Source organism: Phyllosticta citribraziliensis, assembly GCF_038025025.1.
Source record: "Phyllosticta citribraziliensis strain CPC 17464 chromosome Unknown J3D65scaffold_2, whole genome shotgun sequence".
Lineage (NCBI taxonomy): Eukaryota > Fungi > Ascomycota > Dothideomycetes > Botryosphaeriales > Phyllostictaceae > Phyllosticta > Phyllosticta citribraziliensis.
Genome location: NW_027117339.1, coordinates 336,180 through 357,578, shown reverse-complemented (window position 1 = coordinate 357,578; position 21,399 = coordinate 336,180). Strand labels below are relative to the sequence as shown.

At 56.2% G+C, this 21,399-nt stretch overlaps 10 protein-coding genes across 10 annotated transcripts; 6 read left to right on the top strand and 4 right to left on the bottom strand.

Moving 5' to 3' along the window:
• Positions 1-604: 604 nt before the first annotated feature.
• Positions 605-2,624, bottom strand: J3D65DRAFT_547944 (methylenetetrahydrofolate reductase 2; the record flags this gene model as incomplete). The annotated part of the gene is made up of 3 exons (XM_066796877.1): positions 605-831; positions 881-1,755; positions 1,801-2,624. 3 exons carry the CDS (start codon positions 2,622-2,624, stop codon positions 605-607), a joined length of 1,926 nt encoding a protein of 641 aa, XP_066658351.1.
• A 402-nt stretch (positions 2,625-3,026) lies between these two features.
• J3D65DRAFT_612460 (Triosephosphate isomerase) lies at positions 3,027-4,251 on the top strand. The gene has a single exon (XM_066799018.1). The coding sequence runs from the start codon at positions 3,293-3,295 to the stop codon at positions 4,058-4,060; it is 768 nt and encodes a 255-aa protein (XP_066658350.1). The 5' UTR covers positions 3,027-3,292; the 3' UTR covers positions 4,061-4,251.
• A 212-nt stretch (positions 4,252-4,463) lies between these two features.
• On the top strand, positions 4,464-5,641 carry J3D65DRAFT_644027 (uncharacterized protein; the record flags this gene model as incomplete). The annotated part of the gene is made up of 2 exons (XM_066802127.1): positions 4,464-4,962; positions 5,007-5,641. The coding sequence occupies 2 exons, from the start codon at positions 4,464-4,466 to the stop codon at positions 5,639-5,641; spliced, it is 1,134 nt and encodes a 377-aa protein (XP_066658349.1).
• Positions 5,325-6,532, top strand: J3D65DRAFT_198098 (uncharacterized protein). Its single transcript, XM_066794398.1, has one exon. It carries the CDS (start codon positions 5,662-5,664, stop codon positions 6,409-6,411), a length of 750 nt encoding a protein of 249 aa, XP_066658348.1. The 5' UTR covers positions 5,325-5,661; the 3' UTR covers positions 6,412-6,532.
• A 1,295-nt stretch (positions 6,533-7,827) lies between these two features.
• J3D65DRAFT_599859 (uncharacterized protein) lies at positions 7,828-8,952 on the top strand (the record flags this gene model as incomplete). Its single annotated transcript, XM_066797933.1, has 3 exons — positions 7,828-7,947; positions 7,968-8,387; positions 8,440-8,952. 3 exons carry the CDS (start codon positions 7,828-7,830, stop codon positions 8,950-8,952), a joined length of 1,053 nt encoding a protein of 350 aa, XP_066658347.1.
• A 433-nt stretch (positions 8,953-9,385) lies between these two features.
• Positions 9,386-10,905, top strand: J3D65DRAFT_197839 (uncharacterized protein). The gene has a single exon (XM_066794397.1). The coding sequence runs from the start codon at positions 9,686-9,688 to the stop codon at positions 10,553-10,555; it is 870 nt and encodes a 289-aa protein (XP_066658346.1). The 5' UTR covers positions 9,386-9,685; the 3' UTR covers positions 10,556-10,905.
• A 2,009-nt stretch (positions 10,906-12,914) lies between these two features.
• Positions 12,915-13,772, bottom strand: J3D65DRAFT_612451 (uncharacterized protein). Its single transcript, XM_066799017.1, has one exon. The coding sequence runs from the start codon at positions 13,752-13,754 to the stop codon at positions 13,041-13,043; it is 714 nt and encodes a 237-aa protein (XP_066658345.1). The 5' UTR covers positions 13,755-13,772; the 3' UTR covers positions 12,915-13,040.
• A 2,241-nt stretch (positions 13,773-16,013) lies between these two features.
• Positions 16,014-18,757, bottom strand: J3D65DRAFT_197833 (uncharacterized protein). The gene is made up of 7 exons (XM_066794396.1): positions 18,223-18,757; positions 18,146-18,171; positions 17,696-18,091; positions 17,133-17,649; positions 16,754-17,081; positions 16,412-16,699; positions 16,014-16,363 (listed from the first exon to the last, which is right to left on the bottom strand). Exons 1-7 carry the CDS (start codon positions 18,663-18,665, stop codon positions 16,274-16,276), a joined length of 2,088 nt encoding a protein of 695 aa, XP_066658344.1. The 5' UTR covers positions 18,666-18,757; the 3' UTR covers positions 16,014-16,273.
• A 256-nt stretch (positions 18,758-19,013) lies between these two features.
• Positions 19,014-20,248, top strand: J3D65DRAFT_565196 (uncharacterized protein). Its single transcript, XM_066797595.1, has 2 exons — positions 19,014-19,210; positions 19,272-20,248. The coding sequence occupies exons 1-2, from the start codon at positions 19,147-19,149 to the stop codon at positions 20,087-20,089; spliced, it is 882 nt and encodes a 293-aa protein (XP_066658343.1). The 5' UTR covers positions 19,014-19,146; the 3' UTR covers positions 20,090-20,248.
• Positions 20,017-21,325, bottom strand: J3D65DRAFT_197396 (enoyl-CoA hydratase). Its single transcript, XM_066794395.1, has 2 exons — positions 20,958-21,325; positions 20,017-20,814 (listed from the first exon to the last, which is right to left on the bottom strand). The coding sequence occupies exons 1-2, from the start codon at positions 21,196-21,198 to the stop codon at positions 20,195-20,197; spliced, it is 861 nt and encodes a 286-aa protein (XP_066658342.1). The 5' UTR covers positions 21,199-21,325; the 3' UTR covers positions 20,017-20,194.
• Positions 21,326-21,399: the final 74 nt, after the last annotated feature.

Sequence of the window (21,399 nt, the reverse complement as noted above, 5' to 3'; positions counted from 1 at the left end):
TCGCACTCCGCCCTGGTTGGGTCAGGTGCTGTCACTTTTTGCGGCCGCAGTGTCTCTCACTGAGGCAGAGAAACATCGTGCAATGGAATTCTCGCATTCTCAATTCTCAGCACGGCGCGGCCGTACCCGCGTATCTGCCTACTGCCGTCAAAGCACAAGACGAACTGAAGAGAGCCAAATCATACCGTCATGCATGTTGAAGTAGACGTCCCATCATGCCGTCCATCTCCCACTCATCATTCGCCGATGTTGAAGTCAAAACCGCAAATCTCTGTCTCTGTAAAATGAAGCCATGTCCTGTTTTGTTGAACCAGTTGCCCCCCACCCTCCGTCCCGATTTTGTATGCCATGGTGTTGAAATGGGTATGTAAGAAGAGATTTTGTGTTGAATCAGCTACCAATGTAGTCGCTGTTGCACGTCGGCCGGCTGGCTTCGCTCGCCTCGCTCGCTAGCTCCGCCCAGATTACCACGCCTAGCTAGCATCTTTTTGTTGAAAAAGACAGAAACTCCAGAAAACGCCGACGCTGTGTGCAACGCATTATTTGTTATGGGACTGACTTGTACGTGTTGAATTCGTTAGGTTCGTCGAGAGGTAGATGAAATTTAGTTGGCGACGGGCACTGCAGTAGCGCCATTCGTCTTGGCGGAGGTTGACTCGCCATTCGTCGTCGCGCCGGCCAAGTGGGTTGACCCGTTGGTTTCGGCTTTGTGCGCCTCGCCATTGATGACTCCGGTCTCGCCAGTGATGGCAATTTCCTTTTCGAGGTCCGGGGCTTGGAGGCCCTCAAACAACTTGAAGATGCCGTTGGGGTTGTGGAAATCGTTGTGTACTAGAATACCAATCAGTGATTTGAACGGCTGCAGCCATGACGCACTTACCAATATTGACAAGGTACCACGAGTCCATCAGACTCCCAATCAAGTGTCTCGAGGGACTCGCAGCAGGGAAGCACTTGGCCCAGTCCTGACCCAGGCGATAGAACTCGTCCTTCCAGGCAAGGAAACTGACGGTCTCGACAATGGTTGGCTGGACAATCTCCTTGCCAGGGAAGACGCCCCAAGTCACGGCATTGGGCCCATCCGGGGGCGCGTTGGTCTTCAAGTCTCCATTCTTGTTGACGGCGTAGTAGGTCATTTCCGGGTCTCGCTCGATTCTGGTGATCAACTCGGAAATGAGCTCCGGCGAGACCAAGACCTCGAGGTACGCCTTTTGGTAGACGTAGCCGTTACGCGGGCCCCATCCATAAATGGGATGAGAAGACTTGGCGCCGTTGACGGCGGGCTGCGAGTTGATGGTCAACAGCCCCCGCTTGTTGAGTGCAACCAAGTCATCCTTGAGCTCATCGGCTTCGCTCGTGATGGGCTGCTCGCTCCAGGGCAGACTGTCCAGCTTGCGCTCCACGTACTTGACAAACGCATCCGCAACGTCCTGGACAGACTTGGGGCTGCCCCAGAGCTTCATGTTTTGCTCGTTGGTGCCCCTCAGGCCAATGCCGTACTGATCCAATTCTCCAAAGGCCGGGGATCGCGAATCACCCCAGCGTCCGTTGGGGAATTCGTCCCAGTCCTGAGTGCGAACAACGTATGACCGGTTGCGGTTTCTCCAGAAAATGGGGCGCACGTTTTCCTCGCGCCGGCCGGGAGCCAAAGACTGGCGCCAGGGAAGAGGCTTCTCGATGGGGCTTTGGACGTCCGGAGTGAGGCCGAGGTCTTCGAGCACCATCCGCGTTGATTGGGCCAGGTTCATGGTGTAGCTACAAAATTAGCAGAGTTCCAAAAGTCACTCGTCGACCACTTACAAGTGCAGATGCGTAATGCCCGCCTCGATCAACCGCCGGCACATTTCCGAAATGAGGTTCTTGCCCACCTCCCGAACTTCGGCATCGTCATTCTTGACAGGCTCCAGTGCTTCGAGCCAAGCGGGAGGAATGTGGCACTTTGTCCAGTTTGCGCGTCTCATAAAGGCCGCGTAGGTGTGAATGGGCATGATGCCCGGGATGATGGGCACGTTGATGCCTTTGGCGCGCACCTTGTTCGCCCAGTCGATAAAAATGTCGACGTCGTAGAACATTTGAGTCACGATAAAGGTGCCTCCAGCGTCCACTTTTTCCTTGAGGTGGTCGAGGAGCAGGTCTGGGTCGTCGTTGTCGTCGCAGCCCTCGGAGTAGCCGGCAACACCAATGTCAAAATGATTGCCATATTGGTCCCTGATGTACTTGACCAAGTCCTTGGCATATCTGAAGCCTCCAGCGGTAGCCTCCCACTTTTCCTGTTCTCTTGGCGGGTCTCCGCGGAGCGCGAGAATGTTTTTGCAGCCAGCAGAGTACGCTTGCTTCAAGGCCTCGTCCAGCTTGGACTTTTCCATGTCGGTGCAAGTCAAGTGCATGCACGTCTCGAGGCCGTAGACCGACTGCGCCACCTTGACCATTTCGCAAGTCAAGTGCGAGTTTCTACCACCAGCGCCCCAGGTTATGTCTATAAAGGTCGGTCCCAGACCATGCATGCGATCCATGCGGTCGTAGAGGTTCTGGACACCCTGGGCGGTCTTGGGCGGGAAAAACTCGAAGGAGAAGGATGGTTTGCCATTTTTGTGGTTTTCGGCCAATTTCTGAGAGATGTGCATGGTTGCGAGGAGCACGAAGGCCAACTAGACGCAAAACTGGAGCTGAGAAGAAACTGAGGCGGGCGTTAGCGGCATGCAGAGGAGGGGACAATGGTCGGGGGACAATATGAAGGACGGCGTACGTAGACCAAGCTCTTGGGAACAAACAGTCCTCCACCAGGCCAATTGCCTGCTATCCGAAATATCTAACGCGAGCCCAGCGGTCGGCGAGCTGGCGCGGCATAAACCACGGAACGGAGGGCGCTAGAGGTGCAGCGAGTGTCGCGAGAAAAGAAGCGTGGATCGGAGTCGGAGTGGTGGTTGGCAAAAGGTAGCGCAGCGCTGCGCAGCGCAGCGCAGCGGGCGGTGGGGCCAGCTCACAAAAGTGCCCGCACCCGCAGCGACCGGCCGTGACATGGGAACCATCGCTCAACATACAACAAGTCGCCGACGACGGCTCTGTCCTATTGCGCGCCGGTCCATTTAACTAGCCGTCATGCAGCGCAAGCGTCAACACGCCGACTTCGCTCGCTGCAGCTCGGCTTGCCGCAAGAGGCATCCCACCTCACCCACGCGGGGCCCCTCACTTGACCACCAGACACCATTGACACAACAGCTCTATATACCTGCCTGTACCTTACCTTACGCTGCTCTCGTCCAGATACCTCCTCCTCCTCCTCCCATTCGCCATGTCTGCCGCACCGCGCCCGCGCCGCCTCGTCGGCACCAGTCTCAAAATGTACTTTGACCTAGCCCGCACCCACTCATATGTCCAGGGCGTCGCAGACATCTCATCCCACGCCCAAGCCAGCGACGTCGACCTATTCGTCATTCCCGACTTTGTATCCCTCGTCGACTCCCATCGCCTCTTGGAAAACACATCGGTACTGCTGGGCGCGCAGGATGCCTTTTGGGAATCGACTGGGCCATACACGGGCGAAGTATCGCCATTGGTGCTACAGCAGGCTGGCGTCAAGATCGTGGAACTGGGACACGCTGAGAGGAGACTGATATTTGGCGAAACAAACGAGCAGGTCGCAAAAAAGGTCCAAGCCGCCGTGCAACACGGTCTGATACCACTGGTTTGCGTGGGCGAGACGAAGCACAGCGCCATTGCATCGGCCGCTGTTGGGGCGGCCATCGAGGAATGCCGTCCTCAAGTGCGGTCCGTGTTGACGGCCGTCCCTGATGACGCAGAGGTCATTCTGGCCTACGAGCCAGTATGGGCAATTGGCGCTGCGGAGCCAGCCGACGCAGACCACGTCGTCAATGTGACAAAGGAATTGAGGAAGCTGGTAGCCGGAAGAAAAGGCACAACAAGGATTCTCTACGGTGGGAGTGCTGGTCCAGGAACATTTGCAAAGCTTGCAGACGGAGTGGATGGATTGTTTCTCGGGCGTTTCGCTCACGACCTGTCAAACCTGCGACAAGTCATTACTGAAGTCGGTCAATCTTGAGGAGGCAGAGCAGCTCCATGTCGTTTGCATCTGGGCTCCTCTGATGTCTGGTATTCCTGGCAGCAGGAGGTCTGGTACTGCGGGGCCAGCGGCGGCACGCCAGTCGATTTGCGATCCGTGGCAAGACTTCAGTCAGCTCCATACATCCGATGCTTTGTAATGTAGCCATTAGACTTTCTCCGCATCCACGACCACCGGTTCATAAACCATGCATCGCCTTCGCCCAAGACCTATTATCACCAGAGCCGTTACGTCATTCCGACCCCTCCTTTTGCGACCTGGACGTCCTCGCGGCATCTTATCGGCATCTTTGACGTCAGCCACGACCATCAAGTGAGTGCAGAGTACCGTTACGAGCAGAGTTCGAGCTGCATTGTTAATACTGTCCAGACACAGGTCCAAAATGGTTGACGCGACCACACGTCCACTCTCAGGCCTTTGGAAACCAAATCATCTCGAGAAGCTGTGGTACGGGCCAAAGTCAGTTGACAAGCATCTGATAGAGTCACTCCCAAAAGAATCGTCCAGGGTCTTCATCATTACTGGTTCTTCTCTGGCTACCAAGACGCCATTGGTCAAACAAGTCGAAGCTCTGCTTGGACAAAAGCATGCGGGAACTTTTGCCAACATCAAGCAACATGCGCCAATCGCCCAGCTCAACGAGGCGACTGACATGATTTTGAAAGATTCCGACGTTGACACGTTGGTCTCGATTGGAGGTGGAAGTCCTATCGATACGGCCAAAGCCATTTCTTACAATGTGCATGAACGAGTTGGCAAATATCTCTACCATATAACGATTCCCACCACTCTGAGCGCTGCCGAATGCACCTTCAGCGCCGGCTTCACGCAAGAAGATGGTGTCAAGACGAGCGTCGGACATCCCGAACTGGTTCCTCACGGTAAGAAAATCCGAAAGCTCCTGCGGCCTTCTAACGTCCAACAGCCATCATCTATGATTCGAAATTCGCCTTGGAAACACCTCCGAAGCTTTGGCTGTCGACTGGATTTCGTGCATTAGACCACGCGATGGAATTAATGTTCCACCCAACTGCAACAGAAGTCCCTGCAAGGCAAATGTGTCTGTCAGCCGCATCAAACCTGTTTATCAATCTCCCCAAGTACAAAACCGACCCCAAAAACGAAAATGTCATTACCCAACTGCAGCTTTCTGCTTTTGGGAGTCTAGGATTTCTTGGGACCAACGTCAAAGGAGGATTGGGCTTGTCGCACGCGCTGGGCTATGCTCTTGGAAGCCCATACTCGATCCCGCATGGCATCACTTCTTGTTTGACCCTTGGACATGTCATCAAGCTCAAGGCTCAAGAACCCGACGCTGCTGCGCAGATCGCGAGAATGGCGCCGTTTGTTGGCCTTGCAAGGACCGGGAATGATCAATTGGACGCCACGGCGGTGGGGGACGCGATTCTGGAGTTGGTGGAAATTGTTGGCTTAAAGACAAGCCTGAGAGAGTACAACGTCGGCGAGGATCAGCTCCCAATCATCGTCCAGAGGGCAACGCGCCAGGACCAGGGGCCGCTTTACGACAAGGTTGCAGAACTCGTCAAGGGTCTGTACTGATTAGCTACTTCTCAGCGAGAATGCCAATCAACCTTTGGTTTGGGCGCCGCGAGCTGAATGAAGTATTGGACCAAGTCGACCTCGCTTCCCCGCCCAACACCAAGACTCTTCTGCGACCAATCAAATCGAACCAACATTATTTCAATTTCAGTACAAGCACAATCTCGAGACCTGGGCGTTGGAGGCGTCATGATATGTTGCGCATGCCGCCGCGCGGATTCCGATGTGCGATTGCTTCACAGCGGGCGATCAAAACGCGCCCATGGCGGACGGCACATGCTCGCAACGGGAAGCCCAGCCGGGCAACCGGTCGGCCCCATTCAGTGACCACAGGTGTCTATTTGCAGACTAGTGGCTGTCTTACGCGATTCTTGCCTATCAGACGCATCATGCCAAGGTTACGAATTGACCTCTCCTCTCAGCCTTGCAAAAAGTCTTTGCAACTGTACTACAGATTCAGACGCTCATTGTCCGTTTTTTCGCTTATTTGCCATTCCAAGACGGCGATCGATCCAGGAGCCATTGCCGAATGGATCATTCCGTTGACATGGTATCAAGTCGAATTGTTAAATCCAGCTTCAGGTGCATTATTTCCTGAAATCTCTCCAACGAGCGTCCAAGTCGGGCAATACGAGCAAAGGCAGGCCGGAGCGCTTTCTCCGCGCTGCTGGTGCGACCAAGATAGGCTACAGGAACTGCCTTTGGTTGTATTCCGCGTCGCTAAGGGCCGTCTGCATGCAGGCGAAGAGCGGCTGCTCACCACCACATGACAGCTTCCCCTCGCCAAAGTTGAGGGTCCTGGCACGCCAAAAAGTCCTGCAGCGAATCAAAACGTCCGAATTCCGGATGTTGCTGCGGACCAGGGCAGAACGCCGACTCAAAGCCCGGTGTAATCATCGACCAGGGGTCGAGGTGATTCCACCATCGATGATCAGACAGCCTGTTGTGCCCAGCACTCCTCGCGGCCGAGTTCAAGCCTGTAAAATTGCTCCAAGCCTGTAAAATCGCTAGATGCCCCTGATTGAGGATACAAGACTCGACGAAAACCCGAGCACCGCCCACTGGCTTATACCCGAGACTTGGCCCCGCGCGGAACCTGCTTCTGATATCATTGAAGGAGGGGACCGCGCAATGCAATTTGCACCTTGTCAGGCTCTCGATGGAAGCAATGTTGCATTGTATCAGCCTTTTAAGCAGAAACTCAACGTCCCGTGCCGAAGCCACCAACCAGCGACTGCCTCTGCTTGGGACAGCAACACGCCTGTGCGGGTGCCACTGTCGGCTTGGAGCGCCATCTCACCTTCAGCCCTACCAGATCAAGCTTCCTCCGGCGAGACTGGCCATGCATGGATGACATTGACTGAAGAGCGCCCAAATTCAGGCACGTATCAGTTGGTGATGGGTGCTGACATGGGGCGATTGCCCTATCCGCGTTGCCCGTGGAAGAGCCCTCTCTCGACAGCCTGTCTTGGCCAGCGATATGCCGAATAGGGCGAGCCCTGAAGAAGTCGATCCTCCTGCAAGGCTGACAGCTTTTCTCGTCGTGGGCCGTTTAGACTTGCCGAGTCAAGCTCGTGCCCTTGAAACCCACGTTGACGTCTCCATGAGCGGGCCGCAGCCGTGTGGCTTTGGAATCCAATCACTTCTCCACTCGCCCTCATCATATGCCTCGCAGTGCAACCACCGTCCCCTGCTCAGGTAACCTCTGCGCCAGCACACAGCAGCAGTAGCAGTACACGGGTTTCGAGCGGAGTTTCCAACTGCGTGGCGCTGGAGTTTAGCCCGCATTTCCACGCCCATCCATGCCGCTCGGCTCGCCGCTTGAGGACCCCCGCTGGTGGAGTGCCTCTGAATATCCTTCGCTCCGGCAACTTGCCAAGTTGTGTGGAGACCAAGCCCTATGGATTTCATACCGCCCTCAGGGTAATTCCGAGCCTCGACGCGTAGACGTGTGGGATCATTTAAGTTTACTTTGGTCCCTCGTGCGCGGTTCCTGACGACACACCACCTTTGAGAATATAACTGATCAAAGCCATTTTGGGAAACCCGCTCGAGACCCATACGATCAACGTTCTGGCCCGCACCTCCATCAGCCTTGCAACAATATTTAGCCCAAAGTCCTGAGAGGACGCCGTCAGCCTGGTCCGCAAACCATTCCCACTAGCTTTTTGCTGTTCTTCGGAGATATGGAGGGCCAACGGGTCGAGTATTGGATACCTCCGCAAGAGTACTACCCAGCTCCAGCTAGGGGTGCCTACGATTATACCCCTGACGCTGCTAGCGTCCCTAGCCTTAGCGCCTCACCTGTACGTCTTTCTTCTGCCAGTGGTTCATTGCCTCCTTCTTTCGTTTTGTCCAGTTCGGTTCCTCCGATCGCGCATCTCAACTTACGAAGACAAAGACATCAACAACCTTCGACGTCCCGACTCCCAACGCACCGCCTGCGCAAACACAACAGTATCAGCAGCAGTACTTTCAAAATCCAGTCTCGCCGTTCCATGGCAATGTCACCTATCAGCCCAATCAGCCCGTCACGCCCAGCGAGTTTTGCTCCGCCGACGAAATCACAAGTCCATGCTTCAGTCCCCGCCGCAGCAGCAGCATGGAGCTGAACTATGCCAATTTTGCCCACGAACACCAGTCATTCCAGCAGGTGCCTATCCAAACGCAACAAAATTACGGCCAGCAAGCGACGTGGAGCGTGAATGGTGTCGTTCCAACGGAGAGGACGCATACAACAAGCGGAGTGAGTCCACCCCTTAATCACATCTCAAGTCAAATACTGACAAGACTTCCAGCGCCGACGGGCCCAGAATCGAGCCGCCCAACGCGCATTCCGCGAACGCAAAGAAAAGCACGCCCGCGACCTCGAAACGCAACTCGCCATGCTATCCGACAAGTACACCAAGCTGGAGACGTCGCACGCCGAGCTCAGCTCCGCGTACGAGAAGCTGCGCCGCGTGATCCACCTCCTGACATCGGACGAAGCGGTCGAGTCGGGCTCCATGTCGCCGCTCGACGAAGACGCGCTGCTCAAGGGAACATACGTCGGTGGCGAGGGCTTCGCCGACATGGACAGCAGCAGCGGCGAGGGCAAAGCGGCAGCGCTGAGGCGCGTCATTGGGAGCATCGTCGAGGCGGGGCAGGGAGGTGGTGGCGGCGCCGCTCTAAGGGGACGCGACGGGGAGCGAGTGCGCAAGCTGGTCGAGATTCTGAATGGCGAGCTGGCTGCTGGCGGCGCGGCTGGATCGAGCGAGGCGGCGGCGTCGGCGGGTGGCAGTGGAAAAGGGGGCATCAAGTGCGAGGTGTGATTGACGCTCCAGACGACTCGATTGTTGCATGCATGTATTGCATTAGATGGGCAGGGGCCGGTCCTCGCTTCAGCACTGGTGCGAGGATACCATCCATGCCTGGTGGGGCGCATGCGGGCGGGCTGCTGGACTGATGGTCGTTGAAGAAGAAGAAAAAAGATTGGCATTTCCTATTCGGGGTGTGCTGGCTTTTCCTCGCACATGTTCTCCTTGGGTATGTCGCGTCACGTTTCTTTGCTGGCAAGCAGGCTGGGGGGTTCGACGGCACCAGGAAACTGGAATACGAGCCAGGCGTCTGGTGTCAGGAGCCTCATGGATAATGGGTTCATCTCCTTTGGTCTCACTTGCTCATATCAGACCTCTACTTCTTCACTTCACCACTTATCCACTTTCAACCAAAATTTCATCCACTTATTCGTCATCTAACAGCATGATTGAACTGCGGTCCACTGATGATGGAAAGGGCATTCTTCCCACGCATAAAAGACTCGCCGTACGCATACTTGTACAACCATCAGTGGGAGCCATTTTCATGCGCCCACCACCCGCACAGCTATTCTTGTCAGGACCTCGAGCCGGCACATCACGATGCAACGAAGAAGACGAGAAGCCACGCAGGTGGGCAGGCAAGCAGGCAGAAACAGGCAGACAATACACAACCCCTCATCACGCACGAACGCAACGCAAGCAGCCGCCCGGTATACGGGACGGATAGCTGCAGACGGGCCTGTCCATGCCTGTGTCGCGCTCCGTACCGCTCTGCCACCGACCCCGTGGTGCGCGTCTGCTAGCACAATACGTACATACATACTGTAATTGCACATCCTACATGCGCGTGTGTAGGTTTGCTGCCTGCATGGTCGCTGGGCAGGGCAGCCAGACCCCCGTCCGTGCCCTGCGTACGTACGCGGCGGGCTTCCGTCCTCCATGTCTTGCCCTGCCTTTCCCCTCCCCTTCTCGCTCTCGCTTCTCCCCTGTCTGGTGCTGGCGGCGGATAGGCTGGGCCCTCGGCCGGCCAGTCCATGGCACAAACGCCGCCCAGTGTGCCGGGTCGATTAGAGTTTGGGCACTGCGTGGGTTCGTCCGGTGCGCTCGTCTCGCGCGCTTTCCGTTGCGCTGGATGGCTGGAGGTCGATCACAGCTGACGCTTCTCCGGGCGAGGCGGGAGAGTGAGGAGAAGGAGGATAAGAAAGACGGACATGGGGATGGGAAGTGGCGTGGTGTTGTCTGTCAGAGAGGAGCACCTCTACTCGCCTCGCCCACCTGTGCCCCTTCCTGTCTACCCATCCACCTATCACGCCCCTCATCATCATCATCTCCGCTCTCCCCTCGGCCGTTGGCTCGCGCTGGCTTCGACGCCTCCTCAACCCACGCCCATCTCCCTCCCCCTGAGCCGGCACGCCGCCGCCATAGCAGCCTGGGCGCACAAAGTGGAAGATTGAGGCGCGAGGCTCGAATCCAAGCCCTCGACCGCTCGTTACCCAAAACTCTCGAGCGGCTGACGACGCAACAGCAGACGCGTGACGCGGCTACCGTGCTCGGTGGCCCTGACGCTGGCTTCCACGACCGTGGAAGCGGAAACCTCGGGGCGTCGCGGTGGTGAGAGGGCGGCGCTGGCACGCGTGATGCGGACGGTTTCAGCTTTGTGTCCGCACAATGGTGCGGGGAGGCTGAAGAGTGCGGTGCTGCTCGCTGGGTGGACCGACGGAGCGTGATAATGAGTCTTGCGTGAGCGAGGGGGGAGAGGCCAGCAAGTAGGCTGGCAGGTTCCCAAGTCCGATCGACATGGCTGCAACCACTGAAAGTCGCAGTCACTCTGACTCGACGCGTTGATCTACTCATCGCCGTCGTTCTCTGGCCTACGGATTGACCTGGCCAGTCGGAACAGCGTCCAAGTCGCACCCGCCGGCGTTTGCAAAAACTGCAACTGTAGTCGCGAAGCAAATCGTCACGCTGTGCCCATCAGCCTCATCCAGTCACAGCTACGCGGCTGTCGAGCCTTGACGTCCCAGCATCGCCCATCTCTTTTTCTGCTCAGCCCACCGCAAAAGCCCATCAGCCAGTCGCCCATCACGCGCTGCACCGACCAGGTGATTGCATGGATGACGAAACGCCCACTCGTCGGGAGGCGCAGGAGTGTTTTATCTCGCTCCTGGCATTCTTCGCGTGGCTCAAAGCGGCGAGCTTGATCGCGTGGACTCCCCTCATCCGCCAGTGGACGAAGCCACCGTGGGCGGAGGCGTTGCAGGCACGGAAGGCGTTGAGATGGCTGACCGCGTGCTGGAGTCTTGTTTCAGAGATGCTCAGGGGTAGCTGGTGGGTTGGTGTTGATGGCTGCAGGTGTTCTTCGGGGGTTTTCCCTGGTTCTGCGGTATTTCCCTCGAGACATGGCTGCGGGAGATTCCAGAGTTGCTCGCGAGTCTATGGAGATGATCTGGATGTCTCCGTTCAACTGTGCGTCGAAAGAACGCGTGGATGACTACGTACCTTGAAGCTCCTTGGTTTCTCTTCTGACACCGCATCATTTTGGGGAGAGGCAATTCATGCTGTGCATTGCACAAGTGTGTCAGGCTCCAAAGACGTTACGCGGTCCAATCTTTGGTAGACTTTGCGCAAGCTGGCAGCATTCGATTTCAAAGCCTCCATCAAATTTGGGAGTGGTGGTCATGCTTGATCGCTCGGCTCCACCAAGACAGGGACACTCGCAGTGGTAGGACATGTCCATGTTGTGGGAAGATTCAGGGGCTGAAGGCCTCCCCTTTCCCCTCTGCTCGACATGGCCATGGAGCTCATGTCAGTGTCTGCCTTATACTTGGAGAAAATGTATGACGTTGATGCGTTTTTAGACGAAATAAAAATCATTTCCGCTGTATTTCTCTACCAGTAGAGGAGGTCACGCGTAACACCGATCGTTTCCGCGTGACGGACCTCCTGTTTTCCCCGAGCCTCTCCCCCGGGCCACGACTGCTGTTCTGTGCTCAAAACCAGCCCCGAAATGGATCAAGTACTTTGCTGTCCAGAACCCAAATCTTCGAACGGACCTTGCACTGGAGCCCTCGGATTTTGCAATACGAGATGCCGGACCATTCCGATGACTTCATGTATCGCTTTCCAGAGCTGATGAGTCTTCTGGAGTGCGAAACAGACCTCTCCTTCGGTTCCCTCCATCCAGTCGACAATATTCGTCCTCAGGTGCTGCTCGTGCCAAAGGAAAGCCCACATCCATGGCCATGTTTCGTCGATAGCGTGAATGGGCTGGTTGATCTGCGCATCAACATGGTCGATGAGCCACTGAAGTTGAGAAGGATGGTGGAGAATCGAGGGGTGGCTCAGTCGTTCGTACACAACTCGGGCAATATCGCGACGGTCGGGTGAGTCGGGTGATTTTTGGAGATCCAGCAAGAGCTTGGCCTTTAGGAGCATGACACAAAACATGATGTACAAATCAGGACATTGCAGGTTGTATGGATCAGTGATGGCTTCGCAGAGTACGTCCACCGGTTCGAAGATGTCCGCGGTTCTTTCCTCCAGGTTCTCGAAGTGTCGGAAAGTATGGATTGGTCTCATACCACTTGAGATACTCATACAGGTCCGACTCTCTCCCGAGGCGTATCAGCAGGAAAGAAAGATGATACTGGATCTTCAAATCATTTCTCCGGGCCAGTACGGACACATGTCTAACGAAAAATGAAAAGCAAAGGTTGGAGGAGATGGAGCTGGATTTGAAGAAGGTTGCGGGCGCGACTTGGTTATATCTGAGGCCCAGGGCCATACACGTGACAGCCAGGCTAAGGGGGATCGCAGAAACTTCCGATGCTGACCAGGAAGCAGCTATCTCGAGGCCAAATAGGTGTCGGTGGACACAGAATAGGAGAGTCGACGGCAATTTTGTCAGTTGAGGTTTTCTCTTCTCACCCCACACAAGGCCAACACCTTTCTTATCCCCACGATTGTAACAACCATCCACGAAAGCCAGATGCCTACATTCCCGAATTCAAACAAAGAATGTTTCATCAGTTCTTCTTGCCTCGTTCACGACGTACAACTCCCAAGCGTCAATGCGTCCGAAACCCCCAATCCCAACAAGCTCAATCATGAGAGGGGAAGTCCGGATCCTGTGCCATCAGGCGATGAATCACATCTTCCGCTCCTGGAGTTTCGTTCCAGGCCTGGTATGATTGTTGGAGAGCGATCTGTGCCTCCGTCAGATCTCCAGGGGTATAGAAGTCCGGTCTCGTGCCCAAATGAGGCTCAGGAGCCATAAACGCCGGCCAGAGGTGTGGATTCGACGATTTGACCGCCTGGTAGAGCTGCGAGATTTGCGATTCCAGCTTCTCGATCAAAGGTTGGAGGCCCGCGGCCCGGAACTCATCCTTCCTGGCCTGAACGATGCTCGTGGAAAAGCCGTCGCTGCGTTCCGGCGAGCGCTGCAGTGCGATCAAGTCCAGGAGGAGTTTGACCTTCAGGAGCAACATGTCGAAAGTCAAGTAAACTGAAAATCTCTTTGTAAAGATGTCGACGGGCTCGAAGACGCCAGCGTTCTTGACGTCAAGGTAGGGAAGGCTGGTGTTTCCCCAGTCGTAGCTGCCGTCGTCTTCAATCGCGGCCCACCACTTGATGAAGTCGTAGCATTGCTGCTCTTTTCCGAGGCGCAAGAGCAGAGCTGGAACCTGCCAACGCATGCCCAGATTGTCGCCGCGGCAAAGGCGCAGCATGTCCATCGTGTGGTCCAATGCGAGAGACAGAGATTCGACCGTCCCGGCGGGGATGAGAGCGTTGATAAAAGCACATCTCGCCCGCATGTAGTCTCGTGTTTCGTGGATACCCCAAAAATGTCCAACTCCATTCTCAAAAATTGGTTGTGTGAAGAAGACGTCCGACGGCTTGGCTCGGAGTGCGGCATCTTCGGCCTCGAAGTTGAGGCGTTCGTTGATGATGTCGTTGCATTGCCTTTTATGGTCACGTCTGTCGGCTGCCTGGTGGTCTTTGCTGCAGTAAAATACAACTTTGCAGCCGCCACATCGCAAGAGACGATCGCAAGGACCGCAGACATCGCAACGCGACTGAGGCTGGGCCATTTCGAGTGAGGTGCTGTTAGAGAAGTGTTAGCAGATGTCTTGGGGGAGAGGAAGGGATGGAGCGTACGAGATCGGCAGGGATGGGGTGGAGAGGAATTGGAGTTGCGATGGGATGGAGTTGGACAGAAGAAGATGCACCAGAAAATTGGGTTTCATAGCACGGATAAGTCAGAAACATCTGATCTGCATCAAATTTTTACGCGTTTGACTTTGTCGCGTGAATGCGGTACATTTCGTGATGGGGACGCGTCTGGAAATATACTGACGCGACGTGGATGAGTGCTCGACAAACCATGTTGAAACATGGCACTCCCTCTCTTCTTTTCAAGACTTCCATTCGCGATTCCTACCTTCATCGAATCATTTCATGGTCGGAAGACAGATATGACATGCACATCATCGAATCGTTGGGCTTGGTGTTGAGAAGATGCATGTCGTGAACGACGCGGCACCGAGCAGAGCATCGAGCACCAAACCAACTCACACCCACCAACCACAACACCACCACACTACTGTCACAAGCCACACCAAATCAGACCCATCACCCATTCCAACGAACCAGCGGGGGCAAACAAGACAAAACAAACCACCACCAGCCGTCCGCAGCAACACTACCGCATCTTTCGTCCGACCAATTTACCCCGCCTCCCGCCCGCACCGAAGAAAAAGCAAACCACCAGATCCCGGCCGCAGCTCCAGGTACCACCAAGTGCCGTGCCCCACCACCGCACACTAGCAGCGGGGGCGGGCGGCGGCGGACGAACCTAGGCAAGTTTGCGAATACGCTGGCGAGACCGAATGGCTTAAAGGATCGCCTAGGTTGAGACCATCTGACGTGCGTATGTCAGGTAAACGGAGGTATAAAAGAAGCAGCGGCAGTGTCGGTTTGCTTTTTGAAGATGGTCTGTTTTGCAGAAATACTTGACCGCGCGGAAAGAAACAGCGAACGGATCCATATCACGAGATTCAGAGAGCCAACAACCAATCTAACCAACAACACCATGCCGCTCTCCGCAACGCCCAAAAAGTGCGCAACGTAACCAACCCACCAACCCTTGCATCTAACCCACATCACAGACAGCCCTGGACACCCACCACCCCACCCACCCTCTCCCTCCCCCCACCCCCCCTGTTCGCCAACTTCTCCTACGCCGCCTACATCACCGCCTACAACGCGACCTCGCACCTCAGCTCCCCCACACCCCTCTCCTCCATGTCCGCCTACTACGCCGACGACCTAGCCTACGTCAGCGCCGCGCTGCCGAAGTCCGGCGCCGGCGCCAGTGCAGTCGGCGGCGTCGACGAAGACGAAGCCGCAGAGCCCAGCATGGCCATCACGCCCCTGTCGACCGTGCTGCAGCTCTTCGGCGGCGCGCGCGCCGCGCAGCTGCGCGAGAAGCTCGTCCCGCGCGTCGTGACGTGGTGTCCGGACGGGCGGTTCATCATGGCCGAGTTGGACGCTGTGTTTGTGTTTGGCGAGCCGCACTCACTTCACTCAACTCACTCAGCAAGCGAGCAAAGCCAGCCTAAAGGACAGGGGGGAGACGACGAAGACGACAAATTTCCCACCGACGGCGGACCGCTGCACGGCGTGGAGCTGCGAAGGGGCAAGCCTGTGGCCGTGAGGTTTTGGGCGACGTATGAGATGCAGGGCGGCAAGATCAAGGTTTTGAGGCTGGCGCGGTGGGGGGCGGGGCAGGCGTGTGCGTGGCCGGAGGATTGAGCGAGTGAGTGATTGAATGAGAGGGAAGAAGAAGAAAGAGAGGGAGAGTGGTCAGGAAAAGAGAGGAGGTGAAGGCTGGGAAAGCAGTGGTGGATGTGGTGATGGGCGATTTGGTGGGGAAGAAACGAAGAAACGAAGAAACTGTGGTGCCGTGACATCTAATACTGAGTGTGGATTTGATACACGTGTCAAGGGAATCCGGAAGAATACCAAACGAAATTTTTTTGACCATCACCAACTGTCCGTCAGGAGAAAGTCACCACTGTCAGAAAAAATTGTAAATTCGAGCCAACTAGCAGCAGCACTCGAGAGAAAAAGAAGGATATGAGTTTAGCGGGCCTCTCCATTCAACTCCAGGCCGCCGTCTTCACCATGGCGAAGAAAAAAGGACGGGATTCTCCAACTGCAAACGAAGAAAGAAAAAAAAGCTTAGGAAAAAAGAAACCAACTAATGCCACAGACCGCATTCCTTGCCCGGGACTTGTTTTGACCAACCTGCCGACTAGGCTAGACGGCGAAATTACGAGTGCGCGTACGCCTTTTCAACGTCCTTCTTGTACTTGTCCAAGATTCCCCTGCGGTTGAGCTTCTGAGCAGCGGTGACGAGGCCCTGAAAATCAGTTAGCATCGAATCTGTTCCCCGGAGAAAACTACTCACGTTCTGGGGCGTCCACTCTTCGTCGGCCAACACGACGCCGTCGATGATCTCGAAACTTGCCAAGCCACCCTGCTTGCCGGCCTGTTGCAGCTGTTGCAGCACGGCGTTGTTGATTCTTTCGTCGTGGCACAACTCCTCCAAGTGCTCGCCTGAAACTCCCTTCTCGCCGGCAAGTTTCTTCAATGCGGGCTCAGCGGGCACGATGATGGCGATAGGCCTGTGCTTGTCTTGGGCCGCATAAATGCAAATGTTTGCGACAACGGTAGCCGAACGATAGATTGATTCAAGCTGTTTGCGCAATTAGCGTCTCACCTGAGCGGTGCAGGGCTGAAAAACTTATACCTTTTCCAATGCAATATACTCTCCCGCCAAAGTCTTGACCAAGTTCTTCTTGCGATCGATGATGCGCAGCTGGCCTCTCTCGTCAAACTCGCCAATGTCGCCAGTCTTGAACCAGCCATCTGCGGTAAAGGCCTCCTTGGTCTCTTTCTCGAGGTCCAAATAGCCGTCAGACACACCGCCGCCGCGGATCCAAATTTCTCCCTGGGGTGGCTTGTTGGTAGAAAAGTAGCCTGCGTCGGCAAAGTCGACGAGCTTGAGCTCGACGCAGCCCGGGATCTCGCCAAGAGCGTCCGGAGTGTAGGCCAGGGGATCCATGAGAGCCCCCATACTGTATTGTAATCAGCAACGCAACTTCACATGCAGGATCAGCTTCACTTACGCAGCCGTCTCGGTCAAGCCGTAGCCACTGATCATCGGGGTAATGGACATGGAGATGAAGTTTTGCGTGTCCTTCGCGATCGGGCCGCCACCATTCATCGTGATTCGCAGCCTGCCGCCAGTCGCGTCCTTGATCTTGTTAAAGACGATGGAGTCGAGCAGTCCAGCACCGGGAAGCTTGGTCTTCATCAAAAAGTTCTTTGCGGCCATGGCACCCCAAAACATGTTTTTAACCAAGAATCCACCGCCGCTGACCTTGCCAACGATGCCCTTCTTGACATTCTCCCAGACTGCGGGAACACCGACAAGGACGGTTGGCCTGAACTCGCGGATGTCACCCTTGCAGTTGCGGACGGACTGGTCCGACAAAGTGCGGGGGTTTCCGTAGCCCATGGTGCCACCCCAGTAGAGGGCGGCATTTTCAAAGACGAATTCCAGAATATGCGCCGCCGGAAGGTAGGTGAGGAGACCGTCGCCAGGACCGAGGTACGGGCCAACAATGATGTCGACACCGGCGACTACGTGGGTTAGCATTGGTCGCGCGGAAGCAGGCAAAACACTCACTGGAAGCGACAACGTTCTTGTGCTTGAGCAAAACACCCTTGGGAGTGCCAGTGGAACCCGAGGTGTACATGATGCAGCAAAGGTCGTCTGCGCTGGGTGGCACGGGATCAACCGGGTTGTCCTCTCCCAGCTTCCTCAGTTCCTCGAAGCTTCTGATGGTAAGGTGAGGGTGCGCCTCTTTGAGCTTTTCAATGTCGCCCTCGTTGACCTCGCTTTGGGAGTTGTAAATGACATGCTGAACGTCCTTGGCAGTATCGAGGGGCTTGATGAGCTTGGTGAGGAGATGGGGATCGAGGAAAATGGCTTTGGCGTGGGTTTGCTCGAGCGAGTGGCGGAGACCTTCCTCTCCAAGCGTGTCATAGGCGGTGACAATTGGCAGCGACTGAGAGACGGAGCCTAGGGAATGTCAGCTTGACTAGTCGAAATTGCGCATGCACCAAATGCACTCACCATGAGCAGTAGCAAGCCAATGCACGCTTCCCGAGATGTCAGCAGCCTTCTCGATGCACCAACGACGCAGCGCTTACCTAGTGGCAGCAAAAATGTGCACCCTGTCAGGGCTGTTGAGCCCAATTTTGCGCAGGCCAGCGCCAACTTGCAGAGCAAGCTTCTCATACTCTACGAAACTCAAGTAGTTGTAGGGCCCGAGCTCGAAGTAGGTCCACTTCTTGTCAAACTCCTGCTCCTTGCCGTCGACCAACTTCTTGAGCTTCTTGGTGTCGGTGTGGGTCTTGATGAGCTTGCGAGAGCCCACGGCCTTTGCGTTGCCGAACTTTGCCGAGGAGTACTTGAGAATGTCGAAGACGGTTGCAATGTCCTCTTGGGGCCGCATCTTGAGCTGGTCCTTGGTTCGGACATTGCGACGGGGCACGGTCTCGCCGTCGACCTTCTGAGAGCCGGGGACTTCGACGGTGAAAGGTGGCGTCTTGTAGCAGCGCGGCTGCGGATACAGACTCTTGAGGTCCGTCATGACGACGACAGGGCGGGAGGCGGGGAGCTAGGAAGGGCGGGGATCAAGGTCGGGGGAGGAAAAGGGCCAGCAGGAGCTGCGGAGCGAGAAGCAGGAGACGATGGCGCTTGAAGCGGCGAGTTGGAGAGGAGAAGGTGAAGCAGAGGGCAATGGTGGAACGTTGCGGGAGGGAGGAGGGCGCAGGTCAAGTAAGGTGAGGTAAGGTAGTTGTCCAGTCGAGGTGCAGGCCCGGGCAAGGATGAGTGATGGTAACGGCTTCCGGCTGGCAGGCTGAGCTGCGGTTGGTTGGCACTGGATGGATCCGGTGACGTCGAGTGCCAGCCATGGAGGTTCCGTTCCGTGGAACAGCCGCCCCCGGCCAACACGTCGACCTGGACTCTTCGCTGCACATCTCTCTGCTCACCACCAACGGATACCCGCCGGACCTCGCGACGCCAGAGGACCCGTCAGCTGAAGCTTCTCTTGAAGCTCAATCTGCACCATGGACTCGCCGCTCGGCGCCTTCTGCGACTCCGAGTGCGACAAAGTCTCTGACCCCGAAGAAGGTAACAAAGCTACGCGACGCAAAAAAGCTTACAAGGGCTGCTAAATCGGCTCCCTTGGCAGATGCCTTTGTCGTCTTCTCCCAGGACATCCCGTCGCACGCGCTGGGAATCGTCGACCCCAAGTCGTCGACGCTCGACATTTCAGTAGCCGGCCGAGACTACACCATCCAACAGTCGCTAGGCCTGTTGACCTCCAACCGAGCCCAGGGGAGCACCGGCGCCGTTGTGTGGAAGGTCACTCCCCTCTTTGCACAATACATTGCCGCCCGGGACAATTTTCTTTTCCAGTCTCACGCCTTGACAGCGTCCTCGACAGTGTTGGAGCTTGGCTGCGGCGTCGCTGGCATAGTGCCACTAGCCTTGGCGCCACACATTGGCAGATACATAGCCACAGACCAAGATTACGTACTTAAGCTGCTGAGGCAGAACATTGCCGAGAACTCCAACACTACGAGCTCTTCATCCGGCAGTAAGCGGGCAAAGCCAGCGGATGTTTCGGCCGGAAAGATTGAAACGGCCACGTTGGACTGGGAGACGGATTCTGTTGAGGGCCTCTTCCACCAGCTCAACCTGGCAAAAAGTAGCGTCAGCCATGGTGGCGTGGATGCAGTAGTTGCCTGCGACTGCATCTACAATGAGGCTCTAGTCGAGCCATTCGTTAACACGTGTGCCGAGGTTTGCGCTCAGCGCGCCCAAGTCCAAGGAGCACCGCCTACTTACTGCATCATTGCCCAGCAGCTGAGGACGTACGAAGTCTTTGAGCGCTGGCTCGTAACCTTTCACAAGCGTTTCAGGGTTTGGAAGATTTCGGATAGTCTTTTGTCGAAGGAGCTGAAGGAAAACTCGGGGTTCATTGTGCACATTGGCATTTTAAGATAGTCATGACGTAAACGCCAGGCAGATTCCGCGCCATGGCGGGTCTTGATTGCTGCATCTGACCGGAACAAAATGGCCGATTTTCTTCCACCGAACGCGAAAGCGAAACTACAGCTTGGGGGTCCTCCACACGGGCTTCCTCTTCTCAACAAATGCTTTTACTCCTTCTTCCATGTTCTCCCTGTCTTGCATTCTGGATCCCACGAGATCAACCCAAAGCCGTGTTCCCTCTTCAACACCAACCCCTTCCCATCCAATCTTTACGCCCTCCCTGTTGATAATGACGGAGTCTGGGCTGTTCGCCGCAATCTCACCCGCAACCCTCAGCGCCTCCTTGACAACGCGCCTGTCGAGGACGGGCGTATCAGGCGCATCCCCATCCTCGACAACGCCGTTGACAACGCCCCAGCTTTGCATCTCTTGGGCCGAGACATTGCGGCCCGTCAGCGCCATCTCCATGGCCCGTTGGCGGCCAACGGTGCGCACGAGGCGCGGCAGTGCGCCCGCCAGCACCAGCACTCCGCGCTTGGCCTCTGGCAGGGCGAAGACGGCGCGCGGAGCCGCGTAGACCAGGTCCGCATTAACAATCATCTCGCACCCGCCGCCCATGGCCAGCCCGTTGACGGCCGCGATGACGGGCTTGAGGCCTGACCGCCGCGAAAGGCCGCCGAAACCGCCTCCCACGAAGGTCGGCTTGGGCGTCGTGTCAAGGTTGGTTTGATGCCACTCTGTGGCGAGTTAGAACGGACGGCGACAGGACTGAGAACAAGTAACGTGATATGCGAGCTCTTTTGCAGGCAAGCCACCTTAAAACAGGGGAAACTGGACTGCAAAGAAGGAGAACGGGCATGCAACGGGATGTCCATCTAACCTTTGAGATCCGCCCCCGCGCAAAAGGCGCGCCCTGCTCCGGTGACGATGCCTACGCGCAGCGAGGGCTCCCGGTCCAGCCATTCCCAGACGGCGTGCAGCTCGACGTTGCCGGCGCTGTTGATGCAATTGAGGTCGCGCGGACGATTGAGCGTCACGAGCAGCACAAAGGGCGCGGGAAAGGACAGCAGACTGTACTGCGTTTGCGGCGGGGGGAACTGGAACTTCGGGGATGCTGCCATTGTGCACAGTTGTTGGACAGAAACGTACGGCGGAGACGAGGGCGGCGTCAACGGAAAGCGAGAGAGACAAGATGTGGTGGCGATTGAGAATACAGACGTGGCGACGCTGAAGGATTATGCTCCCGCATGGTGCCTTTTGGTGTTGAGGCCATGGGCGGGTGGGGAAGCTGTCTGCGCATCCATGCTGGGCCGAGGTATCCT